We start from the raw sequence: 16,841 nt of genomic DNA, 5'->3' as shown, positions 1-16,841 counted from the left end.
AGCAGCTCTTCTAAAGAAGCTGATATTGTCGCGCCTGTGTGAAGGCGGCAATATACGAGAGCACATAAACGAAACATTTGAAGCCGTTAAGAAATTAAGGGAAATCGGCGTAGCAATCGGAGACGACTTATTGTCCATTATTTTACTCTACAGTCTGCCAGACACCTTCGAAACGTTTAGATGCGCGATGGAAGCAAGGGATGACTTACCACGCCCAGAATTCTTAAGAGTCAAAATATTAGAAGAGGCCGAAGCCAGAAAAAATAGGCACGTGCCAGATGAACAAAACGCAATGTTCGCGAAACGTCGCAAGGACCGGAGTGGAAAGCAAACTAGAAACAAAGAGACTAGAAAATGCTTTAACTGTAACAAAGTCCGGCACATATCCAAAAACTGCTGGAATAAAACGAATGGAAAGGGCGAAGAGCCCGATCATAGAGAGAGAGCAAAGAGAGCAGAGGAATCGACATTCGCATGCCAGGCAAATTTCTGCGCGAATAAAGCTGGCGTTTGGTGCTTAGACAGCGGTTGTACAGCGCACATGAGTTCAAACACGAATTTATTTGAAAACATAAAGGAAATAAAGAAAACTTTACATTTGGCCAACGACGAGACGACAACTATAAGTGGTGTGGGTGAAATTAAAATCGCAGTCGACGACAAAGGAGAGAAGAAAAACGTTACTCTCACAGACGTGCATTACGTTCCCGATCTCAGGCAGAGCTTGCTGTCAATATCAAAGATTACGGATAAGGGATACGAGGTACACTTCAGGAAAGACGAGGCTGTAATCGTGAAGGGCAACAAAGAAATTTGGTTACGCGCACAAAGGCGCGGAAACCTGTATTATTTGGACAGCGTAGAACATCAATCAAATATCATCGAGAAAATCAACTTGAGCAACATCGACGGATGGCATTATCGAATGGGACACTTGAACGAAAGAGATCTAAAAAGCATGGCAAATGAAGGTAAAGTGCACGGAATGAATATAAAAGAAAACGAAAAAATGTCGGAGTGCGAAATCTGTGTGAGCGAAAAACATGCGGCGAATTCGTACAAAAGCTCCCCTGGAAGCAGAACAGCTGAACTACTGGAAGTAGTACACAGCGACGTGTGCGGGCCCATGCGAAAAGAATCCATGGGCGGATGCAAGTACTACGTAACATTTATTGATGATTACTCCAGATATTGCGAAGTTACGTTCATTAAACAGAAATCTGACGTGTTTAAAGCTTTCGTCGATTATAAGGCCGCCGCTGAAAACTATACTGGAAAGAAAATAAAGATGCTACAATCTGACAATGGAACGGAGTACTGTAACAAGGAATTCGACGCTTACCTAGCAAAGAACGGGATTAAACGAAGACTAAGTGCACCACATACCCCCCAACAAAACGGCCTAGCAGAGAGGAAAAACAGGACGGATAACTATGACACGTGGAAAGTTCAAATGCGGGCAGTGCTCGTGAAAAACGACCTGTGGCAATACGTGGACGGTACGAAGGATTGCCCTAGTGGAAGTGGAAGCACATCGGCTGCTGACTCCGCCGTATGGAAAACGTACGACGAAAAAGCGCGTGCAGATATCTTACTATCCGTCAGCCCCTCAGAATTGGCTTTGATCGAGGGATGTAACACAGCTAAACGCTGTTGGCTAAAACTACAGGAAAGTTTTATGACGAGAGGACCAGTGCGAAAAGCAGCTCTTCTAAAGAAGCTGATATTGTCGCGCCTGTGTGAAGGCGGCAATATACGAGAGCACATAAACGAAACATTTGAAGCCGTTAAGAAATTAAGGGAAATCGGCGTAGCAATCGGAGACGACTTATTGTCCATTATTTTACTCTACAGTCTGCCAGACACCTTCGAAACGTTTAGATGCGCGATGGAAGCAAGGGATGACTTACCACGCCCAGAATTCTTAAGAGTCAAAATATTAGAAGAGGCCGAAGCCAGAAAAAATAGGCACGTGCCAGATGAACAAAACGCAATGTTCGCGAAACGTCGCAAGGACCGGAGTGGAAAGCAAACTAGAAACAAAGAGACTAGAAAATGCTTTAACTGTAACAAAGTCGGGCACATATCCAAAAACTGCTGGAATAAAACGAATGGAAAGGGCGAAGAGCCCGATCATAGAGAGAGAGCAAAGAGAGCAGAGGAATCGACATTCGCATGCCAGGCAAATTTCTGCGCGAATAAAGCTGGCGTTTGGTGCTTAGACAGCGGTTGTACAGCGCACATGAGTTCAAACACGAATTTATTTGAAAACATAAAGGAAATAAAGAAAACTTTACATTTGGCCAACGACGAGACGACAACTATAAGTGGTGTGGGTGAAATTAAAATCGCAGTCGACGACAAAGGAGAGAAGAAAAACGTTACTCTCACAGACGTGCATTACGTTCCCGATCTCAGGCAGAGCTTGCTGTCAATATCAAAGATTACGGATAAGGGATACGAGGTACACTTCAGGAAAGACGAGGCTGTAATCGTGAAGGGCAACAAAGAAATTTGGTTACGCGCACAAAGGCGCGGAAACCTGTATTATTTGGACAGCGTAGAACATCAATCAAATATCATCGAGAAAATCAACTTGAGCAACATCGACGGATGGCATTATCGAATGGGACACTTGAACGAAAGAGATCTAAAAAGCATGGCAAATGAAGGTAAAGTGCACGGAATGAATATAAAAGAAAACGAAAAAATGTCGGAGTGCGAAATCTGTGTGAGCGAAAAACATGCGGCGAATTCGTACAAAAGCTCCCCTGGAAGCAGAACAGCTGAACTACTGGAAGTAGTACACAGCGACGTGTGCGGGCCCATGCGAAAAGAATCCATGGGCGGATGCAAGTACTACGTAACATTTATTGATGATTACTCCAGATATTGCGAAGTTACGTTCATTAAACAGAAATCTGACGTGTTTAAAGCTTTCGTCGATTATAAGGCCGCCGCTGAAAACTATACTGGAAAGAAAATAAAGATGCTACAATCTGACAATGGAACGGAGTACTGTAACAAGGAATTCGACGCTTACCTAGCAAAGAACGGGATTAAACGAAGACTAAGTGCACCACATACCCCCCAACAAAACGGCCTAGCAGAGAGGAAAAACAGGACGCTAGTCGAGATGGCCAGATGCATGATGAGGCAAGCAGGAGCACCTGCAACTTTTTGGGCTGAAGCCGTGAACACAGCGTGCTACATACGTAACCGATGTCCAACAGCAGGCTTGTCAGGAGATATTCCCTATACGTACTGGACAAGGAAAACTGCGACAGTGGCACACCTGAGAGCATTCGGCACCAAGGCATTTGCGCTCGAAAAGGGCGTCAACAAAGGAAAATTTGATTCCAGATCAATTGAATGCATCTTGGTTGGATACGCAGCTACCTCAAAGGCATATCGACTTTATGTACCGGAAAGGCGAAAAGTAATAATTTCTAATGACGTAAAATTTCTGAGTCTTCCAGGTTTCAATACCAATTTTGAAGAATTTTATACGGAGCCCAACTCAGAAGAGATTAGCATCGAGATGACGACCACAAAAATCAGGCAAGATGATCTTGAGGCGGATCCGTTGGTGGATTCTCCACAAGAACCCACTATTTCGACGCAACGCCGTGGCAGAGGGCGCCCGAAGACACTTCGAAGCGGATTCCGTGGCAGGCCACGAAAAATTTATCAACAACCGAATGCAGAACAGAACAATGCAGACGACGCGGACAGCGGGGAATTGGAAAGCGACGAACCTTACGAAGAGTGTGAGATAGCCAACGCATTATTTGACGATCCTGTAAATATTGCAGAAGCGAAAAGCTCGGACGATGCGGATAACTGGATAAAGGCGATCGAAGACGAATTTATGGCGCATCTGAAAAATAAAACGTGGGACATCGTGGAGCAACCAGATGACCGAAAGACGATCGGCAACAGAATGGTTTTCCGCACGAAGGATACTGGAAGCAATGAGTACAAGAAAAAAGTGCGTTTGGTGGCCAAAGGTTACGCACAGAGACCAGGTGAGGATTTCCATGAAACATACTCACCCGTAGTTCGATTCAGTACGATCCGACTCCTCATGGCATTATCCGTGGAAGCGTGTATGGAAGTTCATCAAATGGACGTTGTGACAGCCTACTTAAATGGAGAGCTCGAGGAGAAAATCTTTATGGAAATTCCTGAGGGATTTCGCGATTTCGTCACCAGAATGGCAACTGGAGCGCCTATTGGATCAAACGGGAGACCTCTAGATCGAAATTCCACCGAAACAGCGAAAAATTGGATTCACAACATGAGCAGATATCAAAAGCCTGTATGTGTGCTTCGAAAGGCGTTATATGGACTACGACAGTCCGGACTAAAATGGTATCAAAAGCTAACTGCGAGGTTGGTAGACAGTGGATTGATAGCGACCAAAGAAGATCCATGCTTATTCGTGAAACGGCGAGGAGAGAAAATATTACTGGTAACCATTTACGTCGACGACCTTCTTCTTGCCTCGAACCATACCGCATGGATAGACGAAACCAAATCGAATCTCACGGAAGCGTTCGAAATGAAGGATATAGGCACAGTCAATACCTGCCTGGGTATGGAGTTCCTGCAAAACGTGAAGGAGAACTGGATATTTATCTCGCAGGAGCAGTATATTAACAAAATCTTAACCAGATTCGAGATGTCGGAATGCAAACCAGCATTGACCCCCATTGAAGCCAAGAGCAACCTCAAACGCCCCGACGTAGCTGATGAAGCGGAAATGAAGAAATACCCTTATCAAAACTTAATCGGTGCTTTAATGTTTCTTTCAGTTTCCACCCGTCCTGACATTACGTTTGCTGTCAGTTTTCTGAGCCAGTTCAACGCGAATTACAATGGGGAACACTGGAAAGCAGCGAAACGCGTCCTACGGTATCTGTCTGGGACAAAAGGACTGGGGCTGTTATACCTTCCGAGCAAGGAAGATCTGTACGGTGTGGCCGACGCCGACTGGGGAGCCAACCTCAGCGATAGACGCTCCTACTCTGGACAAGCGTTTGTGTTGTCGGGCGCAGCTATATGTTGGGAAGCCCGAAAACAGCGAACTGTGGCACTTTCGAGCACGGAATCGGAGTATCTAGCCATGTCCGAAGCAGTCAAAGAGGCCATATACTTAAGGAGTCTCTTAACCAGCATTGGGAGAGGTTGCGACTCGATCCGTATATTCAACGACAACCAAAGCGCCCAAAAATTAGCTACAGGATTTGGTTACAACCCGCGCACCAAACACATCGACGTGCGCCACCACTACATCCAAGAGAAGCAGCGAAGTGGTGACATTCAAATCGAGTACTTGCCGACCGAACTTATGCCAGCAGATGTATTGACTAAGGGTCTTACCCACAACAAGCATAAAGCCTGCATAAGATCTTTGGGCGTCACTGAAATGTAAATTTAACTTGTAACTTTGAGAGGGCGTGTTGAAACTAAGTAATATTAATCAAAGCAACAAATGTAAATGATATGATCAGTTCTATATGCCCAATATCATAAAGAGATTAGAATCATATGTAAAAGCTTAAAAGTAACGGCTTATCTCTCTTTCATCATTTATAATCTAAAGAAGCGTAGATAAGCGCGACTCTAACCCTTTTTTGCAGTCAGTCAGCTTCAAGCCGCAGATCACGCGAGTTATGTACCAACAGTTTAAATATACTTAGACAATAAAAGAGCATTTATTCTTTAACCTACAAGTCCACGTGTTTGTTTCATTCGCTGCTTCAGAGCTTAATTAGAAAATTATTTTTTTTAAATAAACGGTAAGAGTTAAAAAAAAAATAAAAAAAACCGATCCTTATATTTCAATCCTCTATCGAAAAAAAAAGTTTCGATTGATTCTGAGATTTGACCCAAATTGGCCTGTCACGTTTCACGTGGAATGAGCCATATCGGACTTTTTTCGAATTTCTTCCAATATCTCGGCACATATTGGGCACAATTGGGCCAGTTTTTTGTTTAATTTTAAAGTCAATAGATCAGAGCTTAACTTTGCCATACAAATCAATATGATTGGATATGTAATGGCAGCGCAGCAGCTCGACAAAGATGAAAATGTGTTTTTTTATCCACTGTAAGTCGGCTGTATGTATCAAAAAATAGATAAATCAGATATTTAAAAACTAGAAAATTATAAAAATGAATTTAATTTCTTATAAAATATAAAATTACTTGCGTTATGACTGTGAGTATTTTTAATAAGTAATATCCATTTGAATAATTCATTCTTATGAAATAACCATACATTCAAAAAAAGCATCCTTTTTTTAAAAGTACTGCAGTATCAAAAAACGAAAATAAGACTACGACTTACGATGCTTTTTTGAAATGACAAGATGGTTTTCTCCACATCATTGGCGTGCAGGGTTCGTAAATATCCCTAACAATCTGTCATTTTGCTCAAACAAAATAATTTCAACATAGGGCGGTGATATTTGTCACAATAAAATGAGGAGTAACCAAGCAGGGCTGATGAATATTTTTCTGACAAAAATCACAACTGCTTTATACTGCTTTCTCCTCAAAACAATTTCCTCATTTTTGACATTTTGTGTGGAAAAAATGAGGAAAATTTTAACCAAAATAATGCTACTAACACCAAGTTTGATTAAAGAACTTTTTTCTATTATCTAGACTTTAATGCAATTCATAGGTTTGTAAACGCAGGTTACATCTTTTGTATCTTCTGTTAAGTCTACCACCGATTAAATACTTTATTTCTGCCCATTACACAGGTACACAGCCAAAAATTTCCACGAACCATTTCAAGTTTTCCATGATATTTGGGTGCTCCTGAGTAAAAGTCCCATACAAAATTATTTTCCATCACCTACAGGTTCCGCGGTATAGCTAAGAATACAAAAAACCGATGTTTGCCGACATTTTGAATTACGTGGCCTATATAATTGGACCAACCTTTATTATTTTCGGTAGGACCTACTCTCAATACATCAAGGCATTCCTAAAAAATAGTCCCCATTGTGAACCATTGCCCATGTCTTTGGAATTCGACGCCAAAGTTGAAAATCCCAAAATTGTAGAGATTTTTCTGATGGAAAAACAATTCTGAGGATTAAATCTTGAATGGAAGTAATTTTAACTATTAATTGTATCTATTGTTCATTGTATGCTTTAATTTCGGTTTACAGCGTTTTCATGAGAACATTTTATTGGATTTCTTATACTAATAAAACCGATTTTTTTATTTCATTATCTACTCCTAAATGTTGTCAAATTTTGAATAAGTCATGGCAACCTCTAAAACTAAGAAACTAAAATACGTTCACTGAACATACACAGAGAAATGTAAATGTTTACTCCCATTCTGTAGGATGCCTTGACTTTTTTAAAATTTGACAACATTTAGGAGTAGATAATGAAATAAAAAAAACGGTTTTATTAGTATAAGAAATCCAATAAAATGTTCTCATGAAAACGCTGTAAACCGAAATTAAAGCATACAATGAACAATAGATACAATGAATAGTTAAAATTACTTCCATTCAAGATTTAATCCTCAGAATTGTTTTTCCATCAGAAAAATCTCTACAATTTTGGGATTTTCAACTTTGGCGTCGAATTCCAAAGACATGGGCAATGGTTCACAATGGGGACTATTTTTTAGGAATGCCGTGATGTATTGAGAGTAGGTCCTACCGAAAATAATAAAGGTTGGTCCAATTACATAGGCCACGTAATTCAAAATGTCGGCAAACATCGGTTTTTTGTATTCTTAGCTATACCGCGGAACCTGTAGGTGATGGAAAATAATTTTGTATGGGACTTTTACTCAGGAGCACCCAAACATCATGGAAAACTTGAAATGGTTCGTGGAAATTTCACAAAGTTTAATTTTGTGTTCCTGTGTTATAGATCGAACACGCTTGAGTTGTTGTGCTATTTGTCTTTGACAATATTGTCAATGATCATTTCATCACTCGTGAGGGATATTTTTTTCCCTCACATTCTTATCATTTTATTTTCCTCACTCATGATGAATATTTTTCGATCAGTGAGCGATATGTATTTAAATGAGCAAAGATGACAATTTGTTTGTATCGTGATTGATATTTATTTATTTTTATCATAGTCGGCTTGTTTTTGAGGGATATTTAAAATGAGTGATATTTACGAACCCTGTTGGCGTGTCAAGCTTCTTGTAGCATCTATGTCAAGAAAACAATAATGGACTTTTCAAAAAAGCATCGTAAACAAAAACATACCGTTTGCCTTCGCTCCATTTAAGTAATGTCAAGCGGCAATATTCGCAAATTCTCCTCGGTGTCCAACCCTCTTCAAGATTTGGTTTAATGCGAAAGTAGAGGAAATATCTATCTTCTACCTCACTGTCAAAGGGTCGAAATGTATTGCTCATAATAATCATAATCTGGACCATTTATGCAATTGTATTCCTTAATTTTATTCATTATTACACACAATCACAAGCACAATCCTCTTTTTTTGTTCGTAGTCTTTTTTTCGTTTTTTGATAATGCAGTACTTTAAAAAAAAACATAATTTTTTTGAAAGTATGGTTATTTTATAAGAATGAATTATTTAAATGGATATTACTTATTAATGACTCACAGTCATAACGCAAGCAATTTTGTATTTTTTAAGGAATTTTTAAAAAATAAATTCCTTTTTATATTTTTCTAGCTTTTAAATATCTGATTTATCTAATTTTTGAAAATCAGTGGTGATGGCAGCTGTGTCAAAAAATAGATAAATCAGATATTTAAAAGCTAGAAAAATATAAAAAAAAATTTTATATTTTTTAAGGAATTTTTAAAAATTAAATTCCTTTTTATATTTTTCTAGCTTTTAAATATCTGATTTATCTATTTTTTGACACAGCTGCCATCACCACTGATTTTCGTTTAGATGTCGCTGCCTAGGATAAAACTAAAATTTTAACTTTGTCAACCGAAAGAGTTGAAAAATCCTAACTTTAAAAATCCACCATAAATTCGATTTTCCATGGATTTGAGCCATACTCGGGTTGTTTTATTCGGTGGGATGTAAACTTAAAGTTTGGTTTCCATTATGATTTTTTAACGGATTTATTTCGAGTTTTTACGATATATACAGCCGAATTACAGTGGACCAAAAAAACACATTTTTCATCTTTGTCGAGCTGCTGCGCTACCATTACTTATCCATTCATATTGATTTGTATGGCAAAGTTAAACTCTGATCTATTGACTTTAAAATTAAACAACAACTGGCCCAATTGGGTGGATATGTGCCGAGATATTGGAAGAAATGGAAAAAAAAGTCCGATATTTAACACTTTGAACTTTAAAAATTCGTTCTTAAATTTAACTATTAAAAATCATTTTTACGCGGTTGTGAGGACTAGTTCCCTATAATACCAATTACTCAGATGTTTGGAATTTTAAATAAGTCTTATTTTAACAAAAAATGAAAAGGGTACATATATGATTCGTATAGCAAACGTTAGAAAAGCTTACTTGTTTTTTATAGCAAACCCGGGAACTTTGAAATTCAATTACAAGAGAACCATGGCCGACCGCCAAGTTTCTTTCCACGTAAATTCTTAAGAAATCGCGGTCCATCGAGGATAATTTTTTCGCGAATTTCGGGGGTGAGCCCGCTAATATATAGTATTACCCAGAGTACTACCGGCCATTGCAATCTGCAGTTACTGGGAAAAATCTTTGAAAACATCAGGTAACACAACAAATATGATGGAACGTCTCAAGCCACCGAATTTGTCGAGCCCATACTCTTCAGATTCAAAACGGAAAAAAGTAATCAATTATTTTTTCTTTCTTAATGGCCCAAATTGTAAAAATGTATTTTTATTTAAAAACATCTATGTTTTTCGTTCCGGTCTGTCTCCTGCTCTTGGTAGCAATCTTTTAGTTGAAATTAAAATACCCTCTGCAAAGGTATATTTATGTTCATTTTTATATGTTTAAAAACAAATGTAAATATACACCAATCCAATAGAAATGTCCATCAAAAACATCGAAAACATCGATGTTCCCAAAAATCGATTTTTCTCCACCTCTATCGTATACTCATTTTAATACGACATAATTTTGCGCGAACTTATGTCGTTTGACAATTTTGCGGCTGGCGAAATTATGTCCATTTTTCCTTGGCGGAATTAAGTCACTTTAAAACGACATAAGTTCGCCACAAGTAATTTTTAAACGACACAATTTTGCGCGATCTTATGACGTTTAGCAGCGACATAATTTCGCCAGAAAAAAACTTCATAAGTTCTCGGACCAAATGTACTGGGCGGAATTATGTCGGCGGAATTATGATCCTATAAAGTATATATATATATATATTTGATCAGGGTCACTAGCCGAGTCGGTATAGCCATATCCGTCTGTCTGTCTGTCTGTCCGTCTGTATGAACGCTGAGATCTCGGAAACTACAAAAGCTACGCAGCGCAAGTTAACGATTTTAAAATTGTTTTAAAACCACAATCGATTTTTAAATGTGTCTCGCGCCCACATTTTTAAAGATTTCGATTTATCAACATCTATCGAATTGTATTAAAATTGGACCATTCGTTAAAAAGTTATGTCCGATAAAATTTCTTATCTCTATCTCCCTCGCACTCCCTTCAGATGAGTAACGGGTATCTGATAGTCGGGGCACCCGACTATAGCGTTCTATCTTGTTTTTTAATAAAATGTACTTGGATTTTTCATACATTGCTTATAGTTTATTATTAAGTTAGCTTTCTAAAATTTCTCTATGTAAATTAGATAAAACAATAAATTGTCTTTTTCAGAATGCCAGCGGACCCATCAGAAGAAATGGCCACTCCTCAGGTCCCCAAAACCGAGCTAGAAGAGCTGCAAATTAGTGCGCAAGGCGTAGCTGATGAGGTTAGTGTCATTATGTATTAATAGGAATAATTCGGCCAGCCGAAGCATATAAGCATATATATATATACCCTTGTGTGAACAGCACCTAATTCGCATTCCTATCGATAGCCCTATAGTGTTGGGAAACGCCTAGTTGTTAGTGTTGTCAAGGGACGACAGGAAAGCTATAAGAGTACTAACAGGAGAACAACGTGTGCAGAGCGTTTTATAGTTATATTTTCCATGTATTATCCTACTCAATTATTCACATTTTAATAAACCTACATACCACTCGAAAAGCTACCCTTCACAGTTCAGAAGTGGGATAGTTGAGGTTGGATATGCGTGGAGCGAAAAAGTTGTGCTAGAATTCCAGGAAAAGCAACAAGAATCGTCGGCGTGGAAGGTTTGCAATGGGATGTGTTCCCAAAGGTTTATGTGACAAGGAAAGTTGCAAATAACGGATGTGTTCCATTTCTACGTGGCAGACGGATTCAAGGCAGAAAGATCGGGAATCTTAGTGAACCCGTGGATTCAAGGCAGAAAGATCGGGAATCTTAGTGAACCCGTGGATTCAAGGCAGAAAGATCGGGAATCTTAGTGAACCCGTGTATTCAAGACAGAAAGATCGGGAATCTATGTGAACCCATGGAAGCAAAGCAGTCGGACAGGAATCTTAGTGAGCCTGTGGCCGCAGAAGTCTCAGCAGAAGTCTCTAGAACCCACCGGAAAAATTCCCCTGAAAAATAACATATTTTCATGAGGTTTCTCCATACAAGCGGAAGGGACAAAACCTCATTCACCCCTTTCATTTCTTCCATCTCTGGTTTCAAAATACACGGGGGTGACACAAAAAGTAAGGAGGAAATGAGGTTTCTATCTGGATCTCTGGCAGTAGAATGCAGGGCAAAATCCACTGGTTTTTCGACTTCCCGCATTATAGATTTTCCACACGTACCCAGTTATGGTTTTTCTCCACTTTCAATGTCTGCTTTTCCGCACCCTCTCAGTTTTGGTTATTCCAGACCCTCGCAGTTTTGGTTTTGCACTGCTTTGCAGTACCTGATTTTCCACAATAAAAATCTTTTTTTTTTTTTAAAGTTTGTTTGTGTATTTATTAATAATATTTACAATCACAGCATTGGAATTAACAATTTTTAATGCCTGAAGCATTCCCGGTTTTTGCTTGGCCGAATGCAGTTCTTAGGTATCCATGCCTTGTCTGTCTTCTGAAAATATCAAAAATAATTAGATATGAATGTAAGACCAGGAATAATAATAAGAGTACCATTATTACGTCTCCGCACAAAATTAAAGTATCTCTCCAGAAATTATGCCTGGTTTGCTCGGCCATGGCCGATTTTCCCTCTGATTAGCTGTTTTCTGTCGTGTATCTATATCAAAAACTATGAGAAGAAAAAATAAAATATGACAATCGCAGGCGCAACACTTCTGGTCCCAAGAAGTCTCAATCGGCCTGGCTGAAATAAATGCAATCTTTTGATTAAGTTAAACAACGAAGTACTATTCATACAACCATTTAATGAACACCGAACACCATTTTCCACTGGTGAAGTCTAAAAACATTTCAAGTGTCACTGAAATGCAGAATTTGTGTTGAAGATAGCATCTGGAGGCTTATATTTATTAATGGCGAAAATATCTGTGAACTAACCTCTGTAACGCCGAAATATAGATTATTAAAAGACAAAATTTATTTTATCACTCACATTTTTATTGTTTTTTAGATTAAAACAAGAAAGGAAGCTAGCTTCGGCAAGCCGAAGCTTATATACCCTTGCAGATCATTCTATTAATTTACAAATCGCAAAAATGTTAAATTTCTTATTATTTCACATTAATTTTTCGATCGTTTCTATCACAGCTATACGATATAGTACTTCGATCTTTTAAAAATTAAAATCGAAATTCGGAAATATTTCAAAATAGTCATATCCCAGAGTAGAAGGGAATGTAATAAAAACCAACAAAGATATAATTTTTTCCCATTAATTTCCATTTAATTTTTCGACCGTTCCTATGGCAGCTATATGATATAGTGATCCGATTTAAAAAACAAAAAAACCGAAATTCAGAAATATATAAAAAAAAATATTCCCAAGAGTAGAAGGTAAAATTTCAAAAAACACCGGAGCTAGAATTTTTTTACGTTTTTTTTTTATCCTTCCTATGGGAGCTATAAGATATAGTTGTCCGATCCGGTTGGTTCCGACATATATACTACCTGCAATAGAAATACGACTTTTACGAAAGTTTCATCCCGATAGCTTTAAAACTGAGAGACAAGTTTGCGTAGAAACGGACGGACAGACGGACGGACAGACGGACAGACGGACAGACGGACGGACAGACGGACATGGCTAGATCGACTCGTCTTGTGATGCTGATCAAAAATATATATACTTTATGGGGTCGGAAATGTCTCCTTCACTGCGTTGCAAACTTCTGACTGAAATCATAATACCCTCTGCAAGGGTATAATGAACTATTTTCACTTTTTCCAACAAATTTTAAATTGATGTGATTGATATGATGTGCATCACATATTTGATAAATCCAACATGCCAAAGGCAGATAAAATGTGGTCATAATTTCGTTGTAAGTTAAGGTCAAACGCGAATAAATCTTTCGTTTTAACATAATTTTCAGGGACCGTAATCATTGTGATTGATATGATGTGCATCACATATTTGATAAATCCAACATGCCAAAGGCAGATAAAATTTGGTCATAATTTCGTTGTAAGTTAAGGTCACACGCGAATAAATCTTTCGTTTTATCTATACCACCAACATGAATTATCACAATTAAATTATTTTATTTCACAGAAAATGTAGAAAACAATAAAAGTTTTCTTTGTAATTTAATGTAATTCCTTGCTAAATGTGATCAAATATTTTAATAGTCTTACCGTGGCTTTTCTCTATAATTTTGTTAAATCCCACATTCATTCTTATTATTATTTGTAAAATTTTTGAGTAAAATAAATTAATATTATGATTATAGACATTATGGTATTAGTTATATAGTTTAATTTATATGATTAACAATTATTAATATTTTTTCTACAAATTTTAAAATTACAAAAAATTAAAATCAAATGTGAGAACAAGTCTTTTGGTTTTGGTGCAAATCATAGAATTTTTGAATATTATAAGTTGGTGATTTTTTTGTTAAGAATATTATAATCGTAGTGCCACAGAAATCACACAGCGCATAAGTGGCCTGATAGTGATGCTACTCAGAAACCCACCCACATTTAACGCTCAGAAATTATTTATCCCCACACCGCCGCCTGCAAAAAGGAACAGGATTTCAAGAACACAAAAACCTACTTCTCACTTTCCCGCTGGGAAGCCAAGGCACATACACACATACACAGGAGTGTGTGTGTTGGTAAATTTCACAACCCTGCAGTTCCCGAATTCAGAACGAGCGATAACCCTGCAAGCAAACGGACGATATTTCTATCGCCTATCGTCCAGAAGTCACTTCTTAGTAACTTCTGGAAGATAGAAACACGACAGAACACGTTTTACAAAAACAAAATATACATCTACCGCGAAGAAGTCACTTCTTGGTCACTTCTGGACGATTGAAATACGATAGAACACATTTTACAAAAACAAAAAGGGTCACGATCGTGGAGAAGTAACTTCTAAGACACTTCTAGGCGATAGAAAGACGATAGAACACATTTTACAAAAACAAAAAGGGTTCAAATCGCGAGGAAGTAACTTCTGAGGCACTTCTGGACGATAGAATGGCGATAGAACACATTTGACTACCTAAAAAGGGTTCAAATCGCGAAGAAGTAACTTCTGAGGCACTTCTGGACGATAGAATGGCGATAGATCAAATTTGACTACCTAAAAAGGCTTGCGATCGCGAAGAAGTAACTTCTAAGACACCTTTGGGCGATGAAAAGGCGATAGAACACATTTTACAAAAACAAAACCAATGGGAAAAAAACATCTTCCAATTCACTTCTGGAAGTTAAATTGAAGATAGAAAGGAATTTGGTTTTATTTTTTTGAAGTCTTTGGGGTACAGTCCGCTCTTGGCTCTCTCTTTATACCTGAAAACTACCCTTTTTTCTCTTTGACCTACGCACTTTGTATTTTGAATTCGAGCGTCAGTTCGTTTCGAGATTTCTTTGTGATCAGTGCGATTTATTCTAAATTTCTGTGTTTGTGATGAAATGCGGTGAACCCGATATTTTTTAAATATTACATACCGGTGGAATATAAATAAAATACAATATTCATTTACATCAAAAATTAAAGTGATTGAGGAAATCGAGATTTAAGCTTGTACAAGGCTGTCATGCGAAAGCAAAAGAAATTACTTGGCGTGAAACTCTGGGCAAACCGAAAGCTTAACAATACTCCACTTATTTAATTATAAAAGGTAAATACCTCCTCCGATTTATATATGGCACAATATTAATTATTTTTTTGTTGTTTTAAGCATATTCATAGACGGAACACGGAACTGGAATTAAATAAAATAATACAACACCATTTCCTACAAGCTTATGGACCGTGCTTACATGCCGCTATGCTTTTGTAACTATATATTTCAATAAATGTGTTGAAAAAATAAACATGAAGAATGAGCACAAAAAACATATTTTCCAATTGGGAAAGGGTCTTCTAGGTATCGTCTACAAGTGTCTTCTGAGTAACTTCCAGAAGTGACTTCGGCGACACTTCTACAAGTGACTTGCACGATATCGCATTCGGATCGCCGAAGTCACCCCCGTCGGGAAGAACTGTTCCACTAAGTCACTTCTGGAAGTAACTTCCGCGATATCGCATTCGGATCGCCGAAGTCACCCCCGTCGGGAAGAAATGTTCCACTACGGCGACACTTCTAGAAGCGTCGCCGAAGTCACTTCTGGAAGTGACTTCCGCGACACTTCTAGGAGTCACTCAGAAGTGACTTCGGGAAGTGTCGCCGTAGTGGAACAGTTCTTCCCGACGGGGGTGACTTCGGCGATCCGAATGCGATATCGCGGACGATCGTTTTCATCTTCTAGACGTCACTAAATAGTGACTTCCGCGATAGAAAATGCTTGCAGGGAAATAGCACTGCGTCGACTGCGACGCCGGCAGAGCCTCGGCAGAAGCGACTCTCTCACCAACCCGTCTCTCTGAATCACCGTCACCGACGGAGCCGACCTAAACGGCGCCAGAGACGACGCTCTCCCAAATTTCTCTCTCTCAAATTATGCAAGCGTGATCGTGGCAAAGGGAAAAGAACAACAAGAGAGATTGAAATTGCAGATGTTGTTTTTAATTTAATTTAATTTATTTCTTACTTATTTCCTAGTGCTACAAGGATTTCCTTATAATTTAGTGCACAAGTCACATAGACAATATTAAGAATTATGCAAATACATATGTAGGTCTCTACCAGAGAACGGCACCGGTGCCTGATTTTGACACTACTAGTGTACTCGCCTAAAAAGCGGTGCCGGTGCTACTAACACCGCCTACTATGCAGTTGCGGTGTTTAAACACCGCATCGATTGTGAGTGTTACATAGACAACACACAAAATTATGCGGTGGAAAAGTACACACTCAAAAATACACAGTGTTGCTTCAATGCACAGAATTTTCGCACACTATTTTTTTGTACTTGTCAAATGTGATTGACATGCAAGATGATATGGGCCGTTCTTTTACAAACCGAACAGATTTGGCCAAAAAAAAAATGTCACATTTTTGATTTGCCTGAAACTTTTTTTACACGTACTATTCGGAAAATAAGTAAACACGTGTATCAGGATTTGACCGAAAAAAAATTATTTTCCTAGTTAGAATTTTTTTAAGTGTGCCAAAAATTGTCAAATTTGAAAAAGTACCCTCTCATTGAAAATCTGTATCTCCGGTTATATGAATCCAATTGACTTCATGTC

General features: G+C 38.3%; 1 protein-coding gene across 2 annotated transcripts in view; it reads left to right on the top strand.

Annotated features, from left to right (window-relative positions):
* The window catches only part of Snap25 (Synaptosomal-associated protein 25kDa), a 510,490-nt gene that overhangs the window by 55,420 nt on the left and 438,229 nt on the right, over positions 1-16,841 (top strand). For both annotated transcript variants that reach the window (XM_044392595.2, XM_044392594.2), the window contains exon 2: positions 10,821-10,917. In XM_044392595.2, the coding sequence (XP_044248530.1) occupies positions 10,822-10,917 (96 nt within the window). In that variant the 5' untranslated portion in view covers position 10,821. The remainder of the gene's footprint in view (positions 1-10,820; positions 10,918-16,841) is intronic.

This window comes from Drosophila takahashii, chromosome 3L, assembly GCF_030179915.1.
Source record: "Drosophila takahashii strain IR98-3 E-12201 chromosome 3L, DtakHiC1v2, whole genome shotgun sequence".
Lineage (NCBI taxonomy): Eukaryota > Metazoa > Arthropoda > Insecta > Diptera > Drosophilidae > Drosophila > Drosophila takahashii.
This window is presented reverse-complemented; position numbering and strand designations above follow the sequence as displayed.